The sequence below is a fragment of the Barbus barbus genome (genome assembly GCF_936440315.1).
Source record: "Barbus barbus genome assembly, chromosome: 33".
NCBI lineage: Eukaryota > Metazoa > Chordata > Actinopteri > Cypriniformes > Cyprinidae > Barbus > Barbus barbus.
Window position 1 is genome coordinate 24091805 of NC_136761.1, and position 21713 is coordinate 24113517.

Genomic DNA, 21713 nt, shown 5'->3' on the forward strand with positions numbered 1-21713 from the left:
TTAATAATTAAGGTGCTTCATAATGCCATAGAATAATTTTTTTTTGTCTAAATGGTTCCATAAAGAACCTTTAACATCTGAAGAACCTTTCTGTTTCACAAAAGGTTCTTTGTGATGAAAGAAGGTTATTCAGATTATAAAAAGGTAAGAAAGAGATGGTTCTTTAAAGAACCTTTGACTGAATGGTTCTTTGTGGAACCAAAAATGGTTCTGGCATCGCTGTGAAGAACCTTTTAAGCACCTTTATGTTTAAGAGCGTAGAGTAATATACATTTATTAAAGAAAATGAGGGTGAAATATTAAAATTCTAATAAAATACAAACTTGTGCCAACAATTATGCTGTTGGCATGAACACAGGCAAAAGTATGTAAAAAATTCAATTAAAACAATACTCAGAACACTTTGCAACTGCATAGCAAAGACACCCGAATGGGCAAGCACAAAAAACTAGTTTAATACAAATTTAATTTGATTTTTTTTTTCCCTGTCAGAAGCTGGGGCGCATTCAGGATGGTCTTACTCAACCAAAGCTCTTACTCAAATGAAACAGGCACTAATCATCAGTGAACAACTGTAAACACTCATGTCTAAATGGCCTGGAAAATGGGGCATAGTAATAAGCTTCAAGCCTTTCAAGCTGCTTTCTCCAGAATCCTGTGACAGCTTTCAAAGCGGAAGTCTAGAAGCATACGAGTCAAGGTTGTTCATCCCGTTTATTATGAGCGCCTGAACTAATTAGGTAAACACTGTGCCCTGAATAAATCTGTAGTTAATCTTTCTTTATCCACATGAAAGACTGATTCGATTAAATATCAAAGAGTTAGACAAAACTAGAGAGGACATAGGAAAATCATTCCCAGAAGGACGAAGCGGTATTTTTGGAGAGCTGTTTACGCAGAACATGCGCTACTAGATCAAAGAGCTCAGGTGCTCTATTTCATTCATTAATCGACTGACATTCAAATTACCATCGCTCTTACCCAGGAGACCTCGTCTCAAAGGCTTATGCTATCTGCATCCATCTCTACAGCATGTACTTCCTCCCACCACTTTCAAGATTTTTTTTTTGGATAATTCAGTTAAATAATGATGCCTGCATTAACATTATAATCATAATAACTGATATTATTACAGAAGGCTATAGTACTCTGCTTTCTTTCATTTACAATTATTGTTATGTCTGGTTCTGGACTAACTAGATAGAAAACAAACAAAAAGAAATGCAGTTTGAAACTTAAGACTTGCACTATTTTCCAGTCTAAAAAAATCTAATACTGTAACTTACTTCTGCCATACTGCTTTTCCCGGAGGGTGATTTTATTTATGCACTGCTGTGCAATAAATCTCATCTGTCAGTCATTCTGTTTAAAAATCAGTCTGGTGCCTTTACAGTGCCATCATGTCAATGTCTAAGATGAAGAACTGACAATTCCTCTTTAACAAGGAGATCCAGGAAAGCAAGAGGAAACAGGATCTAAATGCGGCAGGTTAATCAACGAAAACAAAGCAGGAACAGAATCCAGGGAAGCACAGGGAAACCAGGGTTTAAATACACAAGGGTTAACAAGGAAATAAGACACACATGGGGAAAAAATCAAAGGAACCATTGATCAATAAAAGGACTACACACTGGCACAGGTAACTGTAAAATCACAGACAAGAACTAAAACATAAAAGTCCAAACACAAGACAAAACTGGAAACATGTCACAATCTATACATATGAATTTGTACACATCTATAGTAAGAGTTTACTGTGGGTCTTTTAAACTGTATTTTGTTTGAATTGCCTGGTAGGTGGAAATGGTTTTTCATGAAAGCTATAACACTATATATATATATATTTATTTATTTATTTTTCTTAGCCTGCATGCCTTAATATACATTTTTTTTCTTTTTTCCTTAATCCTGAAGCTTTGTTCAGTGACTAAGAATCCCCAAGGCCACTTTAATAACTAAAAAAACCTATTGAAGAATCGAGTTATTCAAGTTAAAGACTTTTCTTTGACTTATGAGAAATGAATATCTAAATTTTAACTTGATATCAAGTTTCAAATGTTCTTCATGCTAAATGTTACATTACGTAAAATTATGTTTGGTGTCTCAGATATAAAGCCTATATTTTGTTGTTCTGCTGTATGTTTCTACAATATGTTTTAGCTGGGGTCAAAAAATATACTCCAAACAATACTGTATTAATACAATTTCCAAAAAGTTTAAGATATGACATGGTTAAAGCTTCAATAATATAACCATAATTCCGGAAATGTTCAGACTTTTTTTTAAAATTTGAATAAAATGAAAACTAAAAGACTTTCAAATCACATGAACCAATATTTTATTCACAATAGAACATATTTAACATAAATGTCTAAAAGGAGAAATTTTACAATTTTATGCACAAAATGAGCTCATTTCAAATTTGATGCCTGCTACAGGTCTCAAAATAGTTGGGACGGGGGTGTAGCATCTCCTCTTCTTTTCAAAACAGTTTGGGCATCAAGGTTATGAGTTTCTGGAGTTTTGGTGTTGCAATTTGGTCCCATTCTTGCCTGATATAGGTTTCCAGCTGCTGAAGAGTTCATGGTCATCTTTGAAGTATTTTTCGTTTAATGATGCGTCAAATGTTCTGTATAGATGAACGATCTGGACTGCAGGCAGGCCAATTCAGCATCCGGACTCTTCTACCATGAAGCCATGCAGTTGTAATAGCTGCAGTATGTGGTTTTGCATTGTCCTGCTGAAATACACGTCATCTGGAGGGAAGCATATGTTGCTCTAAAACCTTTATATACCTTTCAGCATTCATAGTGCCTTACAAAACATGCAAGCTGCCAATTATTATTATTATTATTATAATTATACCGTATGCACTTATGCACCCCATACCATCACAGATGCTGGCTTTTGAACTGAACGCTGATGATGCTGGAAAGTCTCCCTCCTCTTTAGCCCGGAGGACACGGCGTCCGTGTTTTCCAACTAGAATGTCAAATTTGGACTCGTCTTACCATAGAACACTTTTCCACTTTAAAACAGTCCATTTTAAATGAGCCTTCACCCACAGGACATGACGGCGCTTCTGGTCCATGTTCACATATGGCTTCCTTTTTGCATGATAGAGCTTTAGTTGGCATCTGCAGATGGCACGGCGGATTGTGTTTACCGACAGTGGTTTCTGGAAGTATTCCTGGGCATATTTAGTAATGTCAATGACAGAATCATGCTGATGAGTGATGCAGTGTCGTCTGAGGGCCCGAAGACCACAGGCATCCAACAAAGGTCTTCGGCCTTGTCCCTTACGCACAGAGATTTCTCTAGTTTCTTTGAATCTTATGATGATGCTATGTACTGTATATGATGAGATTTGCAAAGCCTTTGCAATTTGACGTTGAGGAACGTTGTTTTCCACAACCTTTTCACGCACTCTTTCACAGATTGGAGAACCTCTGCCCATCTTTACTTCTGAGAGACTCTACCTCTCTAAGATATCCCTTTTATAGCTAATCACAGGCCCGGATTGGCTAATCGGGAGCACCGGAAGGATTCTCGGTGGGCCAGTCTGTTTTTTTGGCCGCGAGGGCCGCAGTGTTGTCAAGCCACTGGATTGATATGGATGCTGTCCCTAGACTGCCTGCACTCATAGCAGCCCTTATTATTATTTTCACCAGACCATATAAATAACAAATTCTCAACTGATAATTAATATTTTTGAGCAAATCATTGTTTGGTGAAGTAGCCGTTTTCAGAAGGCTTTAAGACCAAGTGGAATCCTCTGCCGGCTGCTCCTGCTTCACAGCGTGTGGGACTCACGCTAACGGCAACCTGCACCGTCCGTGTTTTGACTCTGCCAAATCAATTTTGGCCAATGCAAACAACTTATTGATCATGAGACCAACATTTAGCAAGGCAGGAAAACATTCAATCTATCTGAGGGAAGACATCTTTCATTGTAATACTGTTAAATAGAGAGAGAGTGAGAGAGAGAAAGAAATACATAAAAATAAAAAAAATTCTAGTAGTCTTAAACTTGGAACTCATAAGCTATTAAAGTACAAATCCAAGCATCAGAAGCACCACACTCTCTAAGTTTTCTTTAATTGAAACATATGCATTTCCATTCATTCAAAGGCTATAGTTGCAATAATATTTTAGTTCAAAACTTGAAGTGCCATTGTTTTAAAAAATAATGCTTTATTGGCTGACATTTCATAGACCTTCAGTTGTTATGCTTTCAAATTTCATGCTGTTTGTATAATGTTTCACAGTATTTTCACCTCCTAAATTACTACATTTGTGAAGTCACAGTTCTATAATTGTACAATTTACAATTTATTAATTGTCAATGACATTTTTTGACATTAAAATTTTTAGAATAATTGTGATTATTTCTGAGATTATTACTTCTTTTTAACTGCAGGCAAACACTTATTTTCTACAAGAATAAACACTATTTTCTCAAAGAATAACATATAAAGAATCACAATTGTCCCTTATTTTCCATTTCTGAAGTTAATTGGCAACCCTAATGATGACAAATTATCTGTTGACTTCCCTGACAGCTGCACCTTGCTCAAAAAAAAGGCAGTTGTTGGAGATATGCGAGCAAAAAATAATAGATAAAAAAAAGGATAATAGAAAGCACAAAGGAGGCACTGAAAAGGCCAGCACAAAAAGAAAAAAAAGAACAAGTGGGCAGGTCTAAAACTTGAAACTCCAGGGCTGAAACTTAGTCCCACTCCGGCCCTGGCTAATCATGTTACAGACCTGATGTCAATTAACTTAATTAGTTGCTAGATGTTCTCCCAGCTGAATCTTTTCAAAATCCTTTGCTTTTTCAGCCCTTTGTTGCCCCCGTGCCAACTTTTTTGAGACCTGTAGCAGGCTTCAAATTTAAAATGAGCTCATTTGGATAAAAGTGTAAAATTTCTCCGTTTAAACATTTGTTATGTTATCCATGTTCTATTGTGAATAAAATATTGGCTCATGTGATTTGAAAGTCTTTTAGTTTTCATTTTATTCAAACTTAAAAAAACGTCCCAACATTTCCGGAATTCGGGTTGTATCTGCTTACCTGGTTTTATAACCATTTTATTTTTAATTTTAGTGAAATTTTTAATAAATTTATGTTTATCAATTTTTTATAGTGTTTTAAAAATATTTCTATTCAGCTTTAATTTTTATTTTAGTTTTAGTAATTTTAGTGCTTCAACTTCGACTTATTTTCAAAATTAAGTTTCAGCTTTTATGTTTGATTTTATTTTTAAGTAAATGAAAGTGTTTTAGTTAGCAATTAGAATATATTTAGAATATAATAATAAAATATGAATGTTAGAATATATGAACAATTTGATAATAATCCAAAAGTGAAAATTATCTCAACATTTACTCGCCCTCAAGTTATTCCAAATTTGTATGACCTTCTTTCTTCTGTGGAGCATAAATGAAGGTATTTTGAGATTCGTTGGAATAAACGTTTTGTACGTTTGGAACATTTTGTTTCCCACTGACTTCCACTGTATTTTTCTTGTCCAAACAACAGATTATATTCGATTTCGATTAAATTATATTCCACAGAAAAAAAGAAAGCCACACAAATTTGTTATGACATAAGGGTGAGCAAATCATGACAGAATATAGATTTTTGGGTGGACTATACTGTACCTTAAAGTGAGCTTCTGTCGCTACACCTAGATGGACATCCTGCAGTTAGAAGACAGAAGACCTCAGAATTTCTTCAAACACAGATCCCAGAATAATAGAATGCACAGAATCTCCACAGGACTAGAATTTAGAACATGACTGTTACAATCACTTTTTGTTTCGAGCAAAAGTCAATGTCTTGGGTTTAAATAACAACACAGGAAGCAACGTTTCTTCTCAGCTGGATCTAACTGATCGATACAAACAGAATATGTTGCAGAGGAAAAAGTCACATACTAGTACAGTCGAGGCTGCCTAAACCGAATGGTCAGCGAGGGTCTCACATTGAGAGAGGGCCAGAGAAAGCAATCACTCACCCTTAGCTGATATCAACAGTAATCCAATTCCAGCATCAATCAGCTGGAGATCTATGACCACACACTTGAGCTGGTGACCAGTTCCTTGTGCCTGTCAGAGGTCCTGTACCTCCAGATGTGTGCTGAGATCTTGCAGAAACGCTGGGCCATCACTCTCTGTCAGATGCTACCATAAAGCCCTGAGGCTCAGGGATACATGGACAGTGGTGTGAGTGATGGCTCCTTGTGAGATTAATCTCGATTGAGTCCAGGAATGTAATGATCTACAGCCTGTTAGATCCTCATTGCACAGGACTTAGAGCGCCGCTTCATCAGTCAGTTGGCTGGACGCCATGCCTCCGGCCCAGTGTGCTATTTCTAAAAGACAGGTTGTACTCCTCCGCTGCTCCTCCTCACCTCCAGTGATAAATTTTCTTGTGCAGGCCAATTGAAAAAATATAGCATTAATATATTGTGAAGAAGTGTGATCAATAATGTATGAATTGAAAAAAATAGGCCATCCGGCAACTGTATTAAATAAGGCTGTCCATTTTTTACATTCACTGCAGTGAAGCTTGAATGGGCAAGCAAGAAATGGCTTTGTCTTGATTTAATGTGAACAGTGATGCATGCTAATGCTAATGACTATTTAATAGGGTGACCACTTGTCCCTGTTTTCCAGAGACGGTCCCCATTTTCAGTGGTCTGTTCCTGGCTGGAGCTGTTCTTGGAAATGTCCCCATTTTTTACTGTGCATTCAAAACCTGCCGTATGCTATTGCTAAAAAAAAAACCCCATTATATCATTGCATACACTATGTAATTTCAATCTCCTCTTTAGTCACAAAAAGAAAAGAATGAATAAACAATCAAGAAACAAACAATCAAGAATCAACCATGCACCTAATGCTATTATTAAGTATATACTCAGCAATAGATGGATGGATGGATAAATATCTTTATTCAAGTATATACTCAGCAATAGATGGATGGATGGATAAATATCTTTATTCAAGTATATACTCGGTAATAGATAAGGGAAGGATGGATGGATAGGATGGATAGATAAATATCTATACCCGGTGATAGATGGATAGTTGGATGGATGGATGGATAAATATCTTTATTCAAGTATATACTCAGCAATAGATGATGGATGGATGGATGGATAGATAGATTGATTGATACTGTAGATAGATAGATAGATAGATAGATAGATAGATAGATAGATAGATAGATAGATCGATATTTACCAATTTTGATTCTACTTTGTTGCATTAGATCCATGCAATAAAAATGAATTACACTCATTATAAAAATGTCAATGCCAGATCATAATGCAAAACCAGTTTAATCTAGAATTACATTATTGCCTGGGTTTTTAATTTGGTTATTAATGTTGCCATGAAAGATAATAATGGTGTTGATGTTTATTCTGCTTATTATTGATTATGATGATGATATTATGATTATTCTGCTGTTTTCTCTTTCATCATATTGAAATTAATAAATGATGACAGAAGTTTCATTCTTAGGTGAACTGTTCCTTTAAGCCCATTTTTTTGCATATCTATTTGAATTCTTTCCATAAATTTCTCTCATATTGCGCAGCAGCTGGTAATATGGAGGGTGGGGGTGCTGTTGAAGGTAGTGCTGTTATCAGTGGAGCAGATGGGAGTAAAGTGGGCTGTTTTGGGGATGTTATGAAGGTGTCAGAGAGTCATCAGGTAGATGCAGCTGCCGCAGGTGCTCAGGAGCCATCAACCAGAGCCTGATGGGTTTTACTGCTCATTACATTCAGCCAGTAAAGTCCACTGCAGCTCTGAATTATGCTACCAGCATAACACCTTTATGTAATGAATAATGCTGCTGGTTTTCTATAGAAATTAGTGAATTAAGAGATTTTAGAGAGTGCAAGATCAGGTGAGCTGGACTGTGGAACATGCTATCGCTACTGGAGTAATTTTCTTTATCTGCGGCATTTAAATGTCATTTCAGGGTCACCGAGAAACCTTTTGACCCTGTTCACGTAATTAAAACGTTTCAGTCTGATATTCATTTATCCTGACAAAGTGGCTCTGTGACATATAAGAGTGATGCTAAAACACACTTTCAGGCAGATCTAATTAATGTGTTGTTTTACATCACATTAAGAGACAAGGTGATAAATGATATAACAAGTCGTTCTGGATCCTCTAATTACTTGTGTAATTAAGATGGTAATTAGAGGGTGTTTAACTGCAGACTAGGTGATGAAGTTAAGTGGGAATTAATGTTATATTTAGCTATTGGGCAATCTGGTACATATAGGACTCACTGAAGAGCTTGATTGACAAGACTCGCTGAGACTTTGATGTAAGAGAAACCTCAGAGTTACAACGCTCATGAAATTCTTATCCAGTTCAAAGTGCTCACTGCAGTTTCCATCAGTTCATGTCTGCTTCTACATGTCGATATACAGAGTCTGAGCCTGTCAGAATATACGCTTAGGGGTGTGAAGCGGGGTTTTCATATGATGTTCACTTTACAACCCTAAAACACCCTAAAATATAGGAAGATTTATGTTTTCATGGATAAAGGTCTATTCATACTGTGTGAGAGAAATAGTAAAAAATTGCCTTTTAAATTTTGCTGTTGTATATTGTACTACAGCCAAAACCATTATTAAAATACAAAATTAATATAATATCTGGAAATTTATTAAAATATCTAGAAGCAATTAAGTTATTAGAATTTTTACTATAATGATGTGCTCAGACAAATGTATAATAAACACTGCAATATTACAAATAAAAAAAAAAGTTAAAAGAATTTAAATGAATTTGACTTTAAGAAATAAATCTGTAGGAAAAACACGTTAAGAGAGATATCAAGTTGTCAAGTTAACAATAATGTTAATTAGCAAACACTAAAATGTTTTTTTTTTTTTCTTCAAATTTTCTGTCGACCTCCACCTCCCCAAAATATAGTTTTAATATTGTTGTAAAAAATATGCTGGGGTTCCATTCTTACAGCAGTTTAAAAACTCTACATTAGGAAAAAAAAAAAATGGTAATTTGACATTTATGAGATCCAGCGTATATTAATACTTTTACTTGATTATATTTCCGATGCAGAAGTTTCGCAAATCATCATGCCAAATCTTTCTTTATCATACTAATCAATCAACTTTTGCCTCCAAGCTGAACATCCATTTCCAGAGTAAACTGCATTTGGACACAACAATGGTCATTTGTCCTTTTGAAGAGACATCTCATCAGTCAACACAAAAAAGCAATACATTTTATATATAGCCATTCCTGAAGATCAATTCTCAGCACTTTTTATAGGTTATCCAGGCTTTGCATTTATCAGAAAACATCATTTTACTTGCAGACCAAACAGGACATCTCTGAGTATTCAAGGAAACGGAATAAAGCCTACACAAAAAATAATGCCTCACTGAACACACTGCAAGATTAACCTGAGATCTATTCCTCGATCAATCTGAAGCTAAGCCTGCACTGCTTACAGTCAGCTTAACAAATCACACGTTCAACACAACAATCTGGCAAATGCCACAAGCTTTCATTCCCACATTTTAATCTTTTCTGCTGACATACTGATGCACTCACTGTCACTGATACTGAATATTTCAATCTGGAGTCTTTGCAGCCGTATAGTGGCAAAGCAATTTAAGGTCTTGTGTTGTGGTGAAGAGCAGGCAGTGGGGTGAACTCTTCAAGTTGGGCCTGATTTCCATGCTCACACATGGAGTCTGTGATAAGAGTCATTACCGCAGAGAGCCGTAATCACTGCCTCTGCTGTGCAGGACTGAACCGAGAGCAGCGATGAGATACTGAGGCACTGTTGCATGAACTCTGTGTTCAATTACAGACAGAAGCAGCAGCTTTAGTTAAAAGGTAAATTTCACTTCTCTGAAACCTTTGGAGTAGCATTCAGAATGACGATACTAGAACAAGCCATTTCAAAGTACTCTGTTCTGAATATAAAATCATTCATATAAACATATTTCCTGATGTTGTTCTGCTTTAATGGCCACATCCATGACCTTATAGTGGCTCCAAAAAGTATTTGTGTTAATGTACTCTGAAATCACACTTACAGCATGGATTACAATGTATCAAAAGGCGCAAACAAATGATGCTAGAAATTCTCTCACACCTATCATTTCTAGCATTGTTTCAAGATGTCTACACTTTAACATATACACTTGTAAAAGCATCATGCAAATGCAAATCTATATTTTGGCCTTCTCTTCACACTGGTGAAAACTGATCTTTTTGAAGACGCTCTCACAAGTGGATACATTTGAAAACTGTTTTCACGTTGTAGCATGAAAAAAAGAGGTATTTAAAAATTGCAGCTCATTACATTAACTATGAACAAAATCCACTAAAGTTTAGTGTCTGTGTCAGTCTATGATTATGCTAAATTACTTAAGATAGTACAGTAAATATGGGCAACAATATGATTTCACACATTTAAGCTTTTGTTTTTAATAAATGTAACAATTAACAACACAATAATACTTTTAAAATGTTAAAATACACTTGGTAATCCCCTTTCCAACAACACTGAAAAGCATACAGATAGTCAAGTGTATCAAGTGCAGTCTACCTTTTGTGTAACCGCACTTATTTTGCCAATAAAAATGTGTTCAAATACTTTAGGCCTGTCCCAGTGACCACACTGAATATCTTTTCACTTGACCACTTGTCTACTTACATCAGGCCTGGGCAACTTCGGTCCTGGATGGACTCTGTCCTGCAGAGTTTAGCACCAACCCTAATTAGACACACCTGAACAAGCTAATCAATGTCTTCAAGATCACTAGAAAGATACAGCTTGTTGGTGCTAAACTCTGCAGGACAGCTGCCCTCCTCCAGGACCGAAGTTGCCCAGCCCTGACTTACATTACTCTGACTTAGCCCTGTATTTCAGTGGTTTTCAATCCTGGTCCTGGGATACCACTACCCTGCACATCTGCACAAGCAGTGGCTTTTGGAGCACATGACATCCTTAAGATGGTTAATGATGGTGTATACTTAGCCTCAAATGCTGCTCCTAAGTAGTAGAGATAGCAGCTTATAAGTTTGTGTGTGTTAAAAGAGTTTTTACTTTTTTTTTTGGACATGAGACAGCCTTACACTACTTCCTGTTGCATGCACGCAATCTCAAGTCTACAAGACTGAAAAAATGTGGGTATTGAGACAGACCCTCAATCTTGAAAGTGCACTTAGGATTTGTGGTCTCACTATTGCCTTCTGTGGTTAAAACATAAGACTGCAATTTAATTGACTTGCGCAGATAAATCTGATGTTTTGAGGAATTTTACTAGTCATCATATCAAAGCAGATCTGACTTGCTAAACCAAAACCTGCTGACAGCAGAATGAAAGTTTATAGTCAGTAAAAGGTATATATTCGAAAAAATATATTTTCTGAGCAAGTAGCCAGAACCTTTTCACTCCGTTTACAGACAAGACTTAAACATGCAAAGATGAATGGCGTAAATCTGCAAATTCCTGCAATATCTGTCCCCTATATGGCTCTCTAAAATATAGATAATTATTGCAGGCTTATCATTCTTATCCAGAGTAAGGCAAGAACAGTTTATTTAACAACTGCTTGATTTATCTTATGATGTGATTTTTAAAAATCTTTTTTTCTTATATATATATATATACACACACACACACATACAATTATATATATATATATATATATATATATATATACATAATTTAGAAACTTGAAATATGGAATACCTATGAAATACCCATTGCAATGGCATTTAAACAACCTTATTATATGACTGCATATGATTAAGGCTTATAACTGCAAAAGCTTGTTACGGTGACCTTTGTGTCAGGCATCCAGAGTGTGGAACCCTCCCTTGTGCCAGATATAGCAGCTGAGGAACATAAGCAATGCCCTATAATATGACTGTGGGCACTGAGTGCCCTGCCAGTGCAGCAGGGCTCCTCCTATGCACTTTTGCTCATAACCTTATGGGCATATTCATTTGGCATTACTAACCTCCTCCTACAACACAATGTTCTGGAAAACAGGACAATGATGGAACAAAACACACATTTGGGATCAGACTTTTATTTGGACGCACATAAATAACAATAGTTCATATATATATATACTTTTTTGTATATTATACAATTTTTATATAATATATATTTCCTCCTATGATTTACATTCTTTTTTTTGCTAAGTTATATCTATTGAAACAGGAGCATTATGTTGATGAACACACAGCTGCTTGAGCACATATTAAAGACGGAAATATCAAAGAAGAGGAATCGGTTCTTTCATTTTTTTTTGTTCAGAAATGTAAAAACAATCGCTTGAAAACAAATGTAATTAGTTCATCAGTCCTAAATGCAAACAAAAGCACGGCTAACTGGAAACCTGATATGCCATAATATCTTTCCTGGACATTTCTCATAAAAAATGTTTATATAAAACAGCAGAGAATATCACAGGAAATGCTTGAGTCGGGTCAAATCGTCATGCAGTGACCCAGTGAATCGCACTTGAACAAATAGATCAAACTAGATCAGAGATCGACTCGCGAGTTCTACTTTCACGCTCCTCACGTTTACCTTTCAGCCTCAGAAAAGCAGTGACCAAAAAATAAGCAAATCTCAAACAATTCCTCAAGATTTGCCTATGGATATCACTAATGATCAATGGAAATGTTGACGACTTTCTGCAGTACCTGTCATCTTGCTCTTTTTAGCATGCAGGGTTGCACTCAAGACTGTCAGAATATGAGACCAAGACACATGACAGCGCCTGCAGCATTGACAGCGACAACAGAACTGACAACAGTGTGACTGAATGAACTGAGACGGAGGGACAGTGCAGTAGTGGACATCTCAGGGTTACGTTCATACAGGAAACACACTGACAATGATTTGACGTTGCTGTGTCACACGTCACCCATACTTGCACATTCAGCAGTGCAGAACTCACTAAATAAGTTCCATCAATCTAAAAAGTGTCTCATTATGGCATTCAGATATACATTTATTGCCTGAGACTATGACAAATTAGGCCAACGATGAAGTGGAAATAGTTTTGAGACTCAAGAACTTCATGCAATTGGCCAGAAATCATTATAAATGCTAACAAATTAAGTTCATTATTGCTCTACTACACCATTAATATATCATTCAGTCACAGATTAAACTTTAAAACAACTCATGAGTTCATGTTCATGGAGGAAAAAGAGTCAATATAGACCAGGGGTCAACACACTCGGCCCTGGAGTTTAGCTCTAACTTGCCTCAACACACCTGCCTTGAAGTTTCAAGTCTACCAAGCAAGACCTTGATTAGCTGGTTAAGGTGTGTTTGATTAGGGTTGGAGCTAAACTCTGCAGGACACTGGCCCTTCAGGAACAAGTTTGGTGACCCCTGATATAGACCGATGCTGAGATGAAGGATGCTGGAAAAACTGTCAGAAGTGAGGTAAACGCAACCTGATCTCTAGAGAAAACGTAACTATTTTACGAGGTGGTGATTCTGTAAGAGTTAAGGTCCTAACCTAACCGCCAATGGGGAGTAAGCATATCGCATGAAAACATACATAAGAGATACAATTCATACGAATTAGCCACCAATTCGCCAAAATGTAAAATAGCTACAAATTGCCACAAGATTGTGTTGGATAAACATCGTTTCACTTCCTTATCCAACGCAAAAAACTATGCTATCAATGCACACAACTTGTTCTTAGTGAATCCCCTATATATATATTTGTAGGGATGTTAAGCTCTCAAGATGTAACAGGAGGATTCACATACTTCTTGTACTTGCAAAGAGGATGTAATGATAAAATGCGCTGTGCTTTCAATCAGAAAGATATAAAAAGAACCAAAGCAATCATGTACATTCAGCAGAGCAAAGAGGAAACTCCACTGACACAAAGCAAAACCTGCAGCAGGACAGTGGCGTCAGTAGTACAAATACTTCCCAATCTGGATATTTACATTGAACTAAATGGATTCAAACCACTTTCTTGGGGAAGTATCTCAAGTTCAGCATGCTATTGCAAAGATCTCTTGCTACACACTTGATTTTTTTTGCCTGCATTAGCACAAGTGATTGTCTTTATCCCAAGACTGGGTATCCTTATTACAGCCCTGAATGTCACACTGCGGAAGATCTTGTAAGATTCACAACAGCCATTAAGAAAATAAAACTACTAGACTGTATTTGCTTCAACATGTCTTTTTGCCAATCTTTCAAATATTTTTGAATGGATGGATCTGATAAATATTCAGTTCTTGATGGCGTTTGAATGCATGTCAATGGACGAACACCTCCACAGATGGGATTTTGCGACACATCGTATATCAATTATTAAAGATACATGTTAAAAACACCTGGGGAACTTGTGTCTCATGCTGTTCACAAAAAAACTGAGATAGTGAGAACAAATCACAGAGGAAATACATATCATGCCATCATCTTCAGACATTTTAAACCAAAGCATCATCTTTTGTCCCTGAATATGAAAAGTGTGTTATAGACCCATCAGATAATAAATGTAACCCCTATTAGAAACACCAAATTGTCATCCTAACATAATCCACTATATTCGGTCCAAAAGGAAGTCCTACCCTGTCTCAAATTAGCAAGACTTTTTTTACACACGGGCAACAAATTCAACTCTAAAAAGTGCTTTTAGGGATACATTAAAACTGACAAAAAAGCAAACCAATGTTTAGTCATAAATAATTTACAATTTCCCCCATTTCAGCTGTTTAAATCTGAGAGCTCATAACCCAATCGCTTAACGCTCACTAATGTGACCAGAACTATCAGGAACAACTAAAGATCCAACTTCAACCTAGTTATGAAAACCAGGACAAGAAGAAGGGCGAGGGAACCTTCTGGAATAACTCCTATGATGCCTCAGTGGCAGCTCTTCACTCCAGACATATAGGGCGAATCCTGTTGGCGGCAGATGCCTTCTTGCTGCTCGCTGCAGTCCACGAAGTCAGGCACAGGCAGCCCTGACATGATCATCAACGACTTGTTCCAGATCATGAAGGTGGGAGCCACTGGAAGCAGGAAGGAAACGTCAAAAGTGTATATGTGCTGGGAGTTCATGGCGTCGTAGAAGGACAGGGTGTTGTTGTCGTAGTCCAGCAGCACCCCGACCCTACGCAGCTGTAGCGATGCCTCCACGATTGACTCCTTGTTGTTGTGCCGCACCAGGAAGTTGTTGTTGCAGCGTGAGAAAACCCAAGACGATGAGTTTTTGCCGCTCCATTCGTTTTTGGGTGCTGACTTGTAAGCCACACCAAGAGCGTACCTGCAAGGGAAACGTTTGAAATGCAGGTGAGATAAAACTGATTTTAACAACTTGTTAGTTCATTATATAAGATGTTTAAGTTTAGTACTATGATTTTATTTAGCGTCTAGAATCTGGGTTCCCAAATCTTGAAATCTGGGATGCACCAAATAAAAATTCAATTGAACTTGGCAGTCAGTGATCAGTAGAAATGTTCTAAAGCCTAATACCTTTTTCAGAAAGCACAAATAATGACAAGTCATTAATATTACCAATTAACAGACTTTTTTTTTTTTACAAAATTGTAACAATGTAAAAATTACACACAATGGCCACAATGTACTCTTTTAACTGTGCATATTTCAGAAATCCCTACTTGTCAAGAGTAAGATTACATTAAGATCATACAAATTTTACACTTTACACTGTATATATTTCTGATTGAAGGCCTGTTTAGCCACTGTGTTTTTTACAGTATATATATACACACACACACACACACACACACACACACACACACACACACACATATATAAGTTATAAGACATTTTGCTAAATTAAAGAGTTATAGACGATGATGAATGCTAAAAATACAGCAGGCAAATAAGAATCCTTCTGATTTTAAAGAGCATTTAAAGCATCAGATGGCATAACTGCAGCATTAATAATAAACTAAATATTATTGTATATTGGTGTGGGTGCTAATATAATTATCATTACATTTTATTGTGTGGAAAAGAGCAGCTTTGACATTTTGTTTTTAATTTACAGGAACAAATTTCAAGCAACACAAGGGTTGGCAGGTTATTGACAATTTTCTGTTTTAAGCAAATGATTTATGGGGAGTGTGACTCAATTGCCTATTATACACTTTTGACAATAATTGCTTATTAACATAACAGTTACAAACCTGAAAATCTGAAATCACTCACCATGTGGAAGCGCCCAGTAAAACCTCCCAATAATGGCAGCCACTGTCGATGAAGACGTTGCCAGCGGTACCATAGGATCCAGTTCCGCTGAAGCGCTCTGGAGTGTGACTCTTCTTCAGGGAGCTTTCATCCTTCTCCATGGTCAGACAGTCATTGGAGAGGCGCAGCTTCTTATGGGCCGTTTTGGGGTCCAGTTTGAAAGGCTGACCTGAGGAGCGGAGAGGACAGAGATGGGTGAGATACATCAGGAGCATGTAATAAGAGCCAGTGGGGAATGAGTTTGGTGACCTGAGAAGAAACTCTCACTGGTCTGCTGGAATTCGTGCAATTTGTTTAATGTCAGATTGAGCTCTTCTGGTTAATTAGGAGATGAGCGGTTGTGATAAAAGGCACAGTGTGTGTGAGAGAGAGTTAAAGACAGAGAGAACCAAATGCTAAATGAAGTCTGCTATGTATATGATTTGAGTTTTATATTACTTGAAAAGCAGAGGTGACCCCGCAGACCCGACATTTAACTCTGGCACGTCTAAATCTTCCCATCCCCGGTGTAATGACTGACAATGCAGGAAAACAATCAGCTGCGCTCCGTCCCTGCCCACAAACCAATCATCTCAACCCAGAGTGAGGTTTACTGCACCCAGAAATGAAAGGTTCTGGCAATGTGCTGCTGGAAGCCAATTATATTAACACGCTCTTGTCTTTGAACTGCTTATCACTGCGAGCGCAGCCATTCTCAACACTCGTGCAGTCATGCCATTTTACAGCATGTGTTTGAGAGCACTGGGAAAAACGATGCAGACGCATACATACACACACCAGGCTACAAGCGAGAATCCCATGAAATGCTTATTGCCCGCTACTATAAAACTGATGAACCGTTCAAGACAAAAAGGAGTAAAATGGCATAATTGTGCAGTCCAGGTGTCAGAATAAAGGTCTTTATTGTGCCATTTTTATTTAAAAACGGGAAATTAAAAAACATACTTTTATACACTTAACTACAAGAATTTATGGTGAAAATTAGGATGGTTTTCTGCAGAATATTTATTTATGTTAATGAAAGCATGTAGTATGTAGAAATATAAAATATAAGTACGTAGAAATATAAAAACATAACAGTTCAAATAATAGGTACATCAAAGTTAAAAATTAATACGAAAAGACTAGAGAAATATATTGATCTATTGTGGAGAAATATATACTTTACATAGTAGAGTTGAGCGAGCAAAAATGAGCAGTGTTTGAGAAAAAAGCTAGATTTATGACAGCTACTGTAGATGCTGATGCCTGCGCCACATATATTCAAAGGGTTATTTGTAAAGCACTAAAATGTGCATTTCACAGTGACAACAACATAATGTGTAGTGCCAGCTGTGACCATGACATAAAAAACAGCCCTTCAGTGTCTGTCTATAATAAAACCTTTACTACTACTGCTATATATTATTGTGTTTTATTAGTAGTATTAGTACTATAAGTTGTCTAATATTAAATATTTCACCAAATTCCCTTCCATATATATAGTACATAAAACATTATTTACTGTATTGAATTAATATTATATTTATATATTTGATATACATATTATATATTTGAATTATACTATTATAATGTTAATATTATATGTATAATATTTATATAGATACATAGATCATATATGTTGTTACTAGTTCTTCTTTTTTTCTCAGGAATGAAGTTTTCTCAGTATTTTTTCATCTTATTTATCTTTTTATGTATTAGACTATCTTTATCTTAGAATATGGTCAGTCTATTTTTAATCTGCTAATGAAAGTATTTCCAAAGTTCTATGAAATATTTCAATTTCCAAAATTTTCCATTATAACATTTCCATTATATAAGTAAAATATAATATAAAATTATATTTACATATTTCTAATATGTAAATGTTAGAGACACACACACACACACACACACACACACACACATATGTGGTTTACGGGGACTCTCCATAGACGTAATGGGTTTTATACAGTACAAAGTGTATTTTTTTATCGACTCTCCCTAATCCTAACCCTCACACAAACTTTCTGCATTTTTAGACTTTCAAAAAACACAGATTAGTATGTTTCTAAGCCATTTAGTTTATGGGGACACAGGAAGTGTCCTTATAAACTATATTTATGTTGTAATACAGCATGCCATTATACACCTTTGTGTCCTCATAAATTATTTATCATAACACACACACACAAATCTAGTGTATGTTTTTCTTTAAGATGTGTAGTGAGGTCACATGGTTGGCTTGGCTCCTGTTCTTGGGCTGGGCTGTTATGGTGTGTTTTCTGCAGGGGAGGGCCGACTGCTGACAGCTTGAGAGATGTCTACGCTGTTCAGGACGAGTAAATATTATTCTGAGATATTTTAACAACAAGTAAACATGGCTGCCCTTGGGGCTGCTTGTCATGTGATATTTCTCATATTGGCTTTATGTACGGTCACCAGCCATGGCAGTGCTGATTAAACAGGAGAGACCTCCTATAGGAACAGTGTGACTCTACACACACACAAACAGACAGGCTTATTTAGTGCTCCTGTCATTCAAAATTCTACCTTCCCAGGGCAGTATAAACATGACATTAAAGCTAGTCACCCAGAAAAAGAAAACTTGAGCTGTCACTTGTTATTTCTCATAATGAAGAAAGCAATTATTTTTTATTAAATTTATATTTTGCTTAAAATATCCTGCATTTCTCAAAGGTCATATGAAAGTGTTTTACTTGTTATGAGTCTTTACTGGATAATACAGTAGAGAAGAACAGATAGAAGATTGGAAGAAGGATTTTAGGAGGTCTAGGATCACTTTACTTCAGCTAAAATTTGTTTCATACACCTTTACTTTTTAAGTTTATAAGACATATTGGAGCTCTAGAGTGGACCTGAGGACACATTTGCAAAATTTTGGTCAAATTTACAGGCAAAAAAAGTGTATTGTCACAGTCTGTTTGGGGAAATATTTTGCCCTTGCATGAAATTCCCATTTGCATGGATTCCTACTGAAAAGACTGGATTTTTCCTGCAAAATTTCCAAAAAAAAAAAAAAGGGTAAATGTGGCGACATCTTATGTCTCAATTTTTTATGGTTCATATGGACATTTCAATAACACAGATGGAAGAATGGCACTGAATTCATACATTTACACTAAATTTGTGGCTGAAATCAGTTCTCCTCAAGTTTACACAGATTGTTCTATCTGAGTAACCAGGTGCAGTTCATCACATTAAATGTGAACATGTTGCACTTAAGTATGACAAGAGGGAAAGTGTTGCAATACTCTGCCTTCATTTTGAAAACTGTATCTATTTATGTTGTAGAATCTAACAAAATGTGCTTTGCTATCCATCTAATTTAAAATAAATGATGAAACTGTAGCTGAAGTGTCCAAATACTTTTTGGGGCTACTTTATAATCAATAAAAATGTATTCTGCTACAGCTGGATGATACCATATATCAAAAGACAAACAGTGCAAAAACATCATTAAAAATCTTCAAAATGCATTGAGACTAAAGGAGGGGCTTGCTCAAAGAACAATCAGTCTGGATTAATGATATATACTATGATTAACAATGCAACCAAAGCAGAAGAGAGAAAACAAGAAGAAAGAGGATTCATTTGAGGAATAAAAGATAGATCAGTGGGAATGAAAGGCAGTGATTTGGCTTGATGTGTCTAGACTTGAGTTTGTGCTCAGACCCCTGCTGCTGTCTGTATTATAGATCTCAGCAATGCCTTTTGAACATATCTCATCCAAAGTTCAGCTGGAGAAACCAAACTTTGATTTCAGCACAACCTGCAAAGAGCCATTTGATGTCTTCCCGTTCTTGCTCTGTAAGCCTGGCTGCGCTTCAGGCACAGTCACGTAGAGCCTGGCGATGGACTGGGGGATGGAGAGGCAGGGATGGTAAATAAAGAGGAAGGGTGGCCACGGTGGACAGACCGCGCGCGCAAACACACACACACACACACACACACACACTCCAGGTTTTTTTTTGGTGTACACTGGTGTACATAAAATTCCAAAATATTTAAAGCTGCAGTCCGTAAGTTTTGTCTCTGTGTCGCCATCTCTGTTTGAAAATCTGGAATTGCAGCTGCTTGCAGAATTATCTTCCTTGCGTGGGGTTGTGCGTCAGAAAACGGTTAATATATAGTAAATCTCAATTGCATGATTTTTATTTTTGTAACAAAATGCAACTACAGTATCAGCAAGCTCTTTATATAAAGTAAGAAATGTAAGTATATCCAACTCTATCTATCTATACACTAAGTGGTGGTGATGGCGCAGTGGATAAGACACATGCCTTTGGTGTGAGAGACCAGGGTTCGAATCCACTGTGAGACACCAATGTGTCCCTGAGCAAGACACTTAACCCCTAGTTGCTCCAGAGGCGTGCGACCTCTGACATATATAGCAATTGTAAGTCGCTTTGGATAAAAGCGTCAGCTAAATGAATAAATGTAAATGTAAATGTACTGCAAATCTCAACTGCTGGATTGTTTGTATTGTCGCATAATATAAACTATATCATAAGCCAGCTTAAATCTTCTAAATGTGACTTTTAAATATGAAGATATTAAGATATTATAAAAATGAACATCATGATTTTCTGTAAAGGTGCTTTGAAGCAATGTGTATGTCATAGAAATTTAATTTAACTTGACTTGATATTAATTTTTTATATATGTCATACCGCATACCACACAGCTCATTTGCTTCATTAATATAAAATCAATTAAATAAAACATTACGAATGTGGCATTTGAGGGTAAAGGGATCCTGCTTTTTGGCCCCTGTGCATTTCATATTGAGTGGCCCTGTGATACGATCGCTTCTACATCTTCTCTGCCTTTGCAAATTGCAGTCACTGAGAAGGCTGACTCAAAGGCTGCTGAGAAATTAATTGTAGATGATAAAGCATGAGCTCTAGGATTCGACTGGGGGTTGAGCACGCTCTCACTCTGGAATCAAACAGGAAGTGATTATGTAAATGTCTTTAAATAGCATTTCTCTTGAGACGGGGGAAAGTGTCTGGACTTTCACGGTCGAGTAGGCATGGCGTGTACATGTGTGCTGGACAAAACGTAAATCAGAGAATTGGCCCAAAATCAGTTTCCTGTTTTATATGGTCACATGGGCGGAAGCCACAGCTGTGGCAAATGACAGTGGATTCTTTGACTATGCAAGGGTTAAAATGTCTTCTCTAGTGAATACTATATACAGCAGCCTTAAAAGTCCTACTTTGAATGCTAATGTTACCATGGTTCAAAGAGAGAAAGCTACACCTTGGATAATTTCCCCAAAGCATTAAGAATAACAGTAGTGCTTAATCTCTACAGCATTTTTCCCAATAGCAGCGTTATCTAAGCAGCACATACACTGCTGCCCAAAAGTTTGGGATTTTTTTTTAAGAAAATGATTAGAAATTTATACTTTTATTCAGC

At 36.6% G+C, this 21713-nt stretch overlaps 1 protein-coding gene across 4 annotated transcripts in view; it reads right to left on the minus strand.

Moving 5' to 3' along the window:
* Positions 1-12221: 12221 nt before the first annotated feature.
* Positions 12222-21713, minus strand: part of LOC306852830 (putative E3 ubiquitin-protein ligase MID2) — a 137601-nt gene continuing 128109 nt past the window's right edge. For 3 of the 4 annotated variants that reach the window (XM_079389929.1, XM_079389927.1, XM_079389926.1), the window contains 2 exons: positions 16251-16458; positions 12339-15339 (listed from right to left, as the gene is read on the minus strand). In XM_079389929.1, coding sequence (XP_079246055.1) covers positions 14937-15339; positions 16251-16458 — 611 coding nt within the window. In that variant the 3' untranslated portion in view covers positions 12339-14936. Of the gene's footprint in view, positions 15340-16250; positions 16459-21713 lie in introns of all 4 variants that reach the window. The other variant, XM_079389928.1, reaches the window with a different exon arrangement.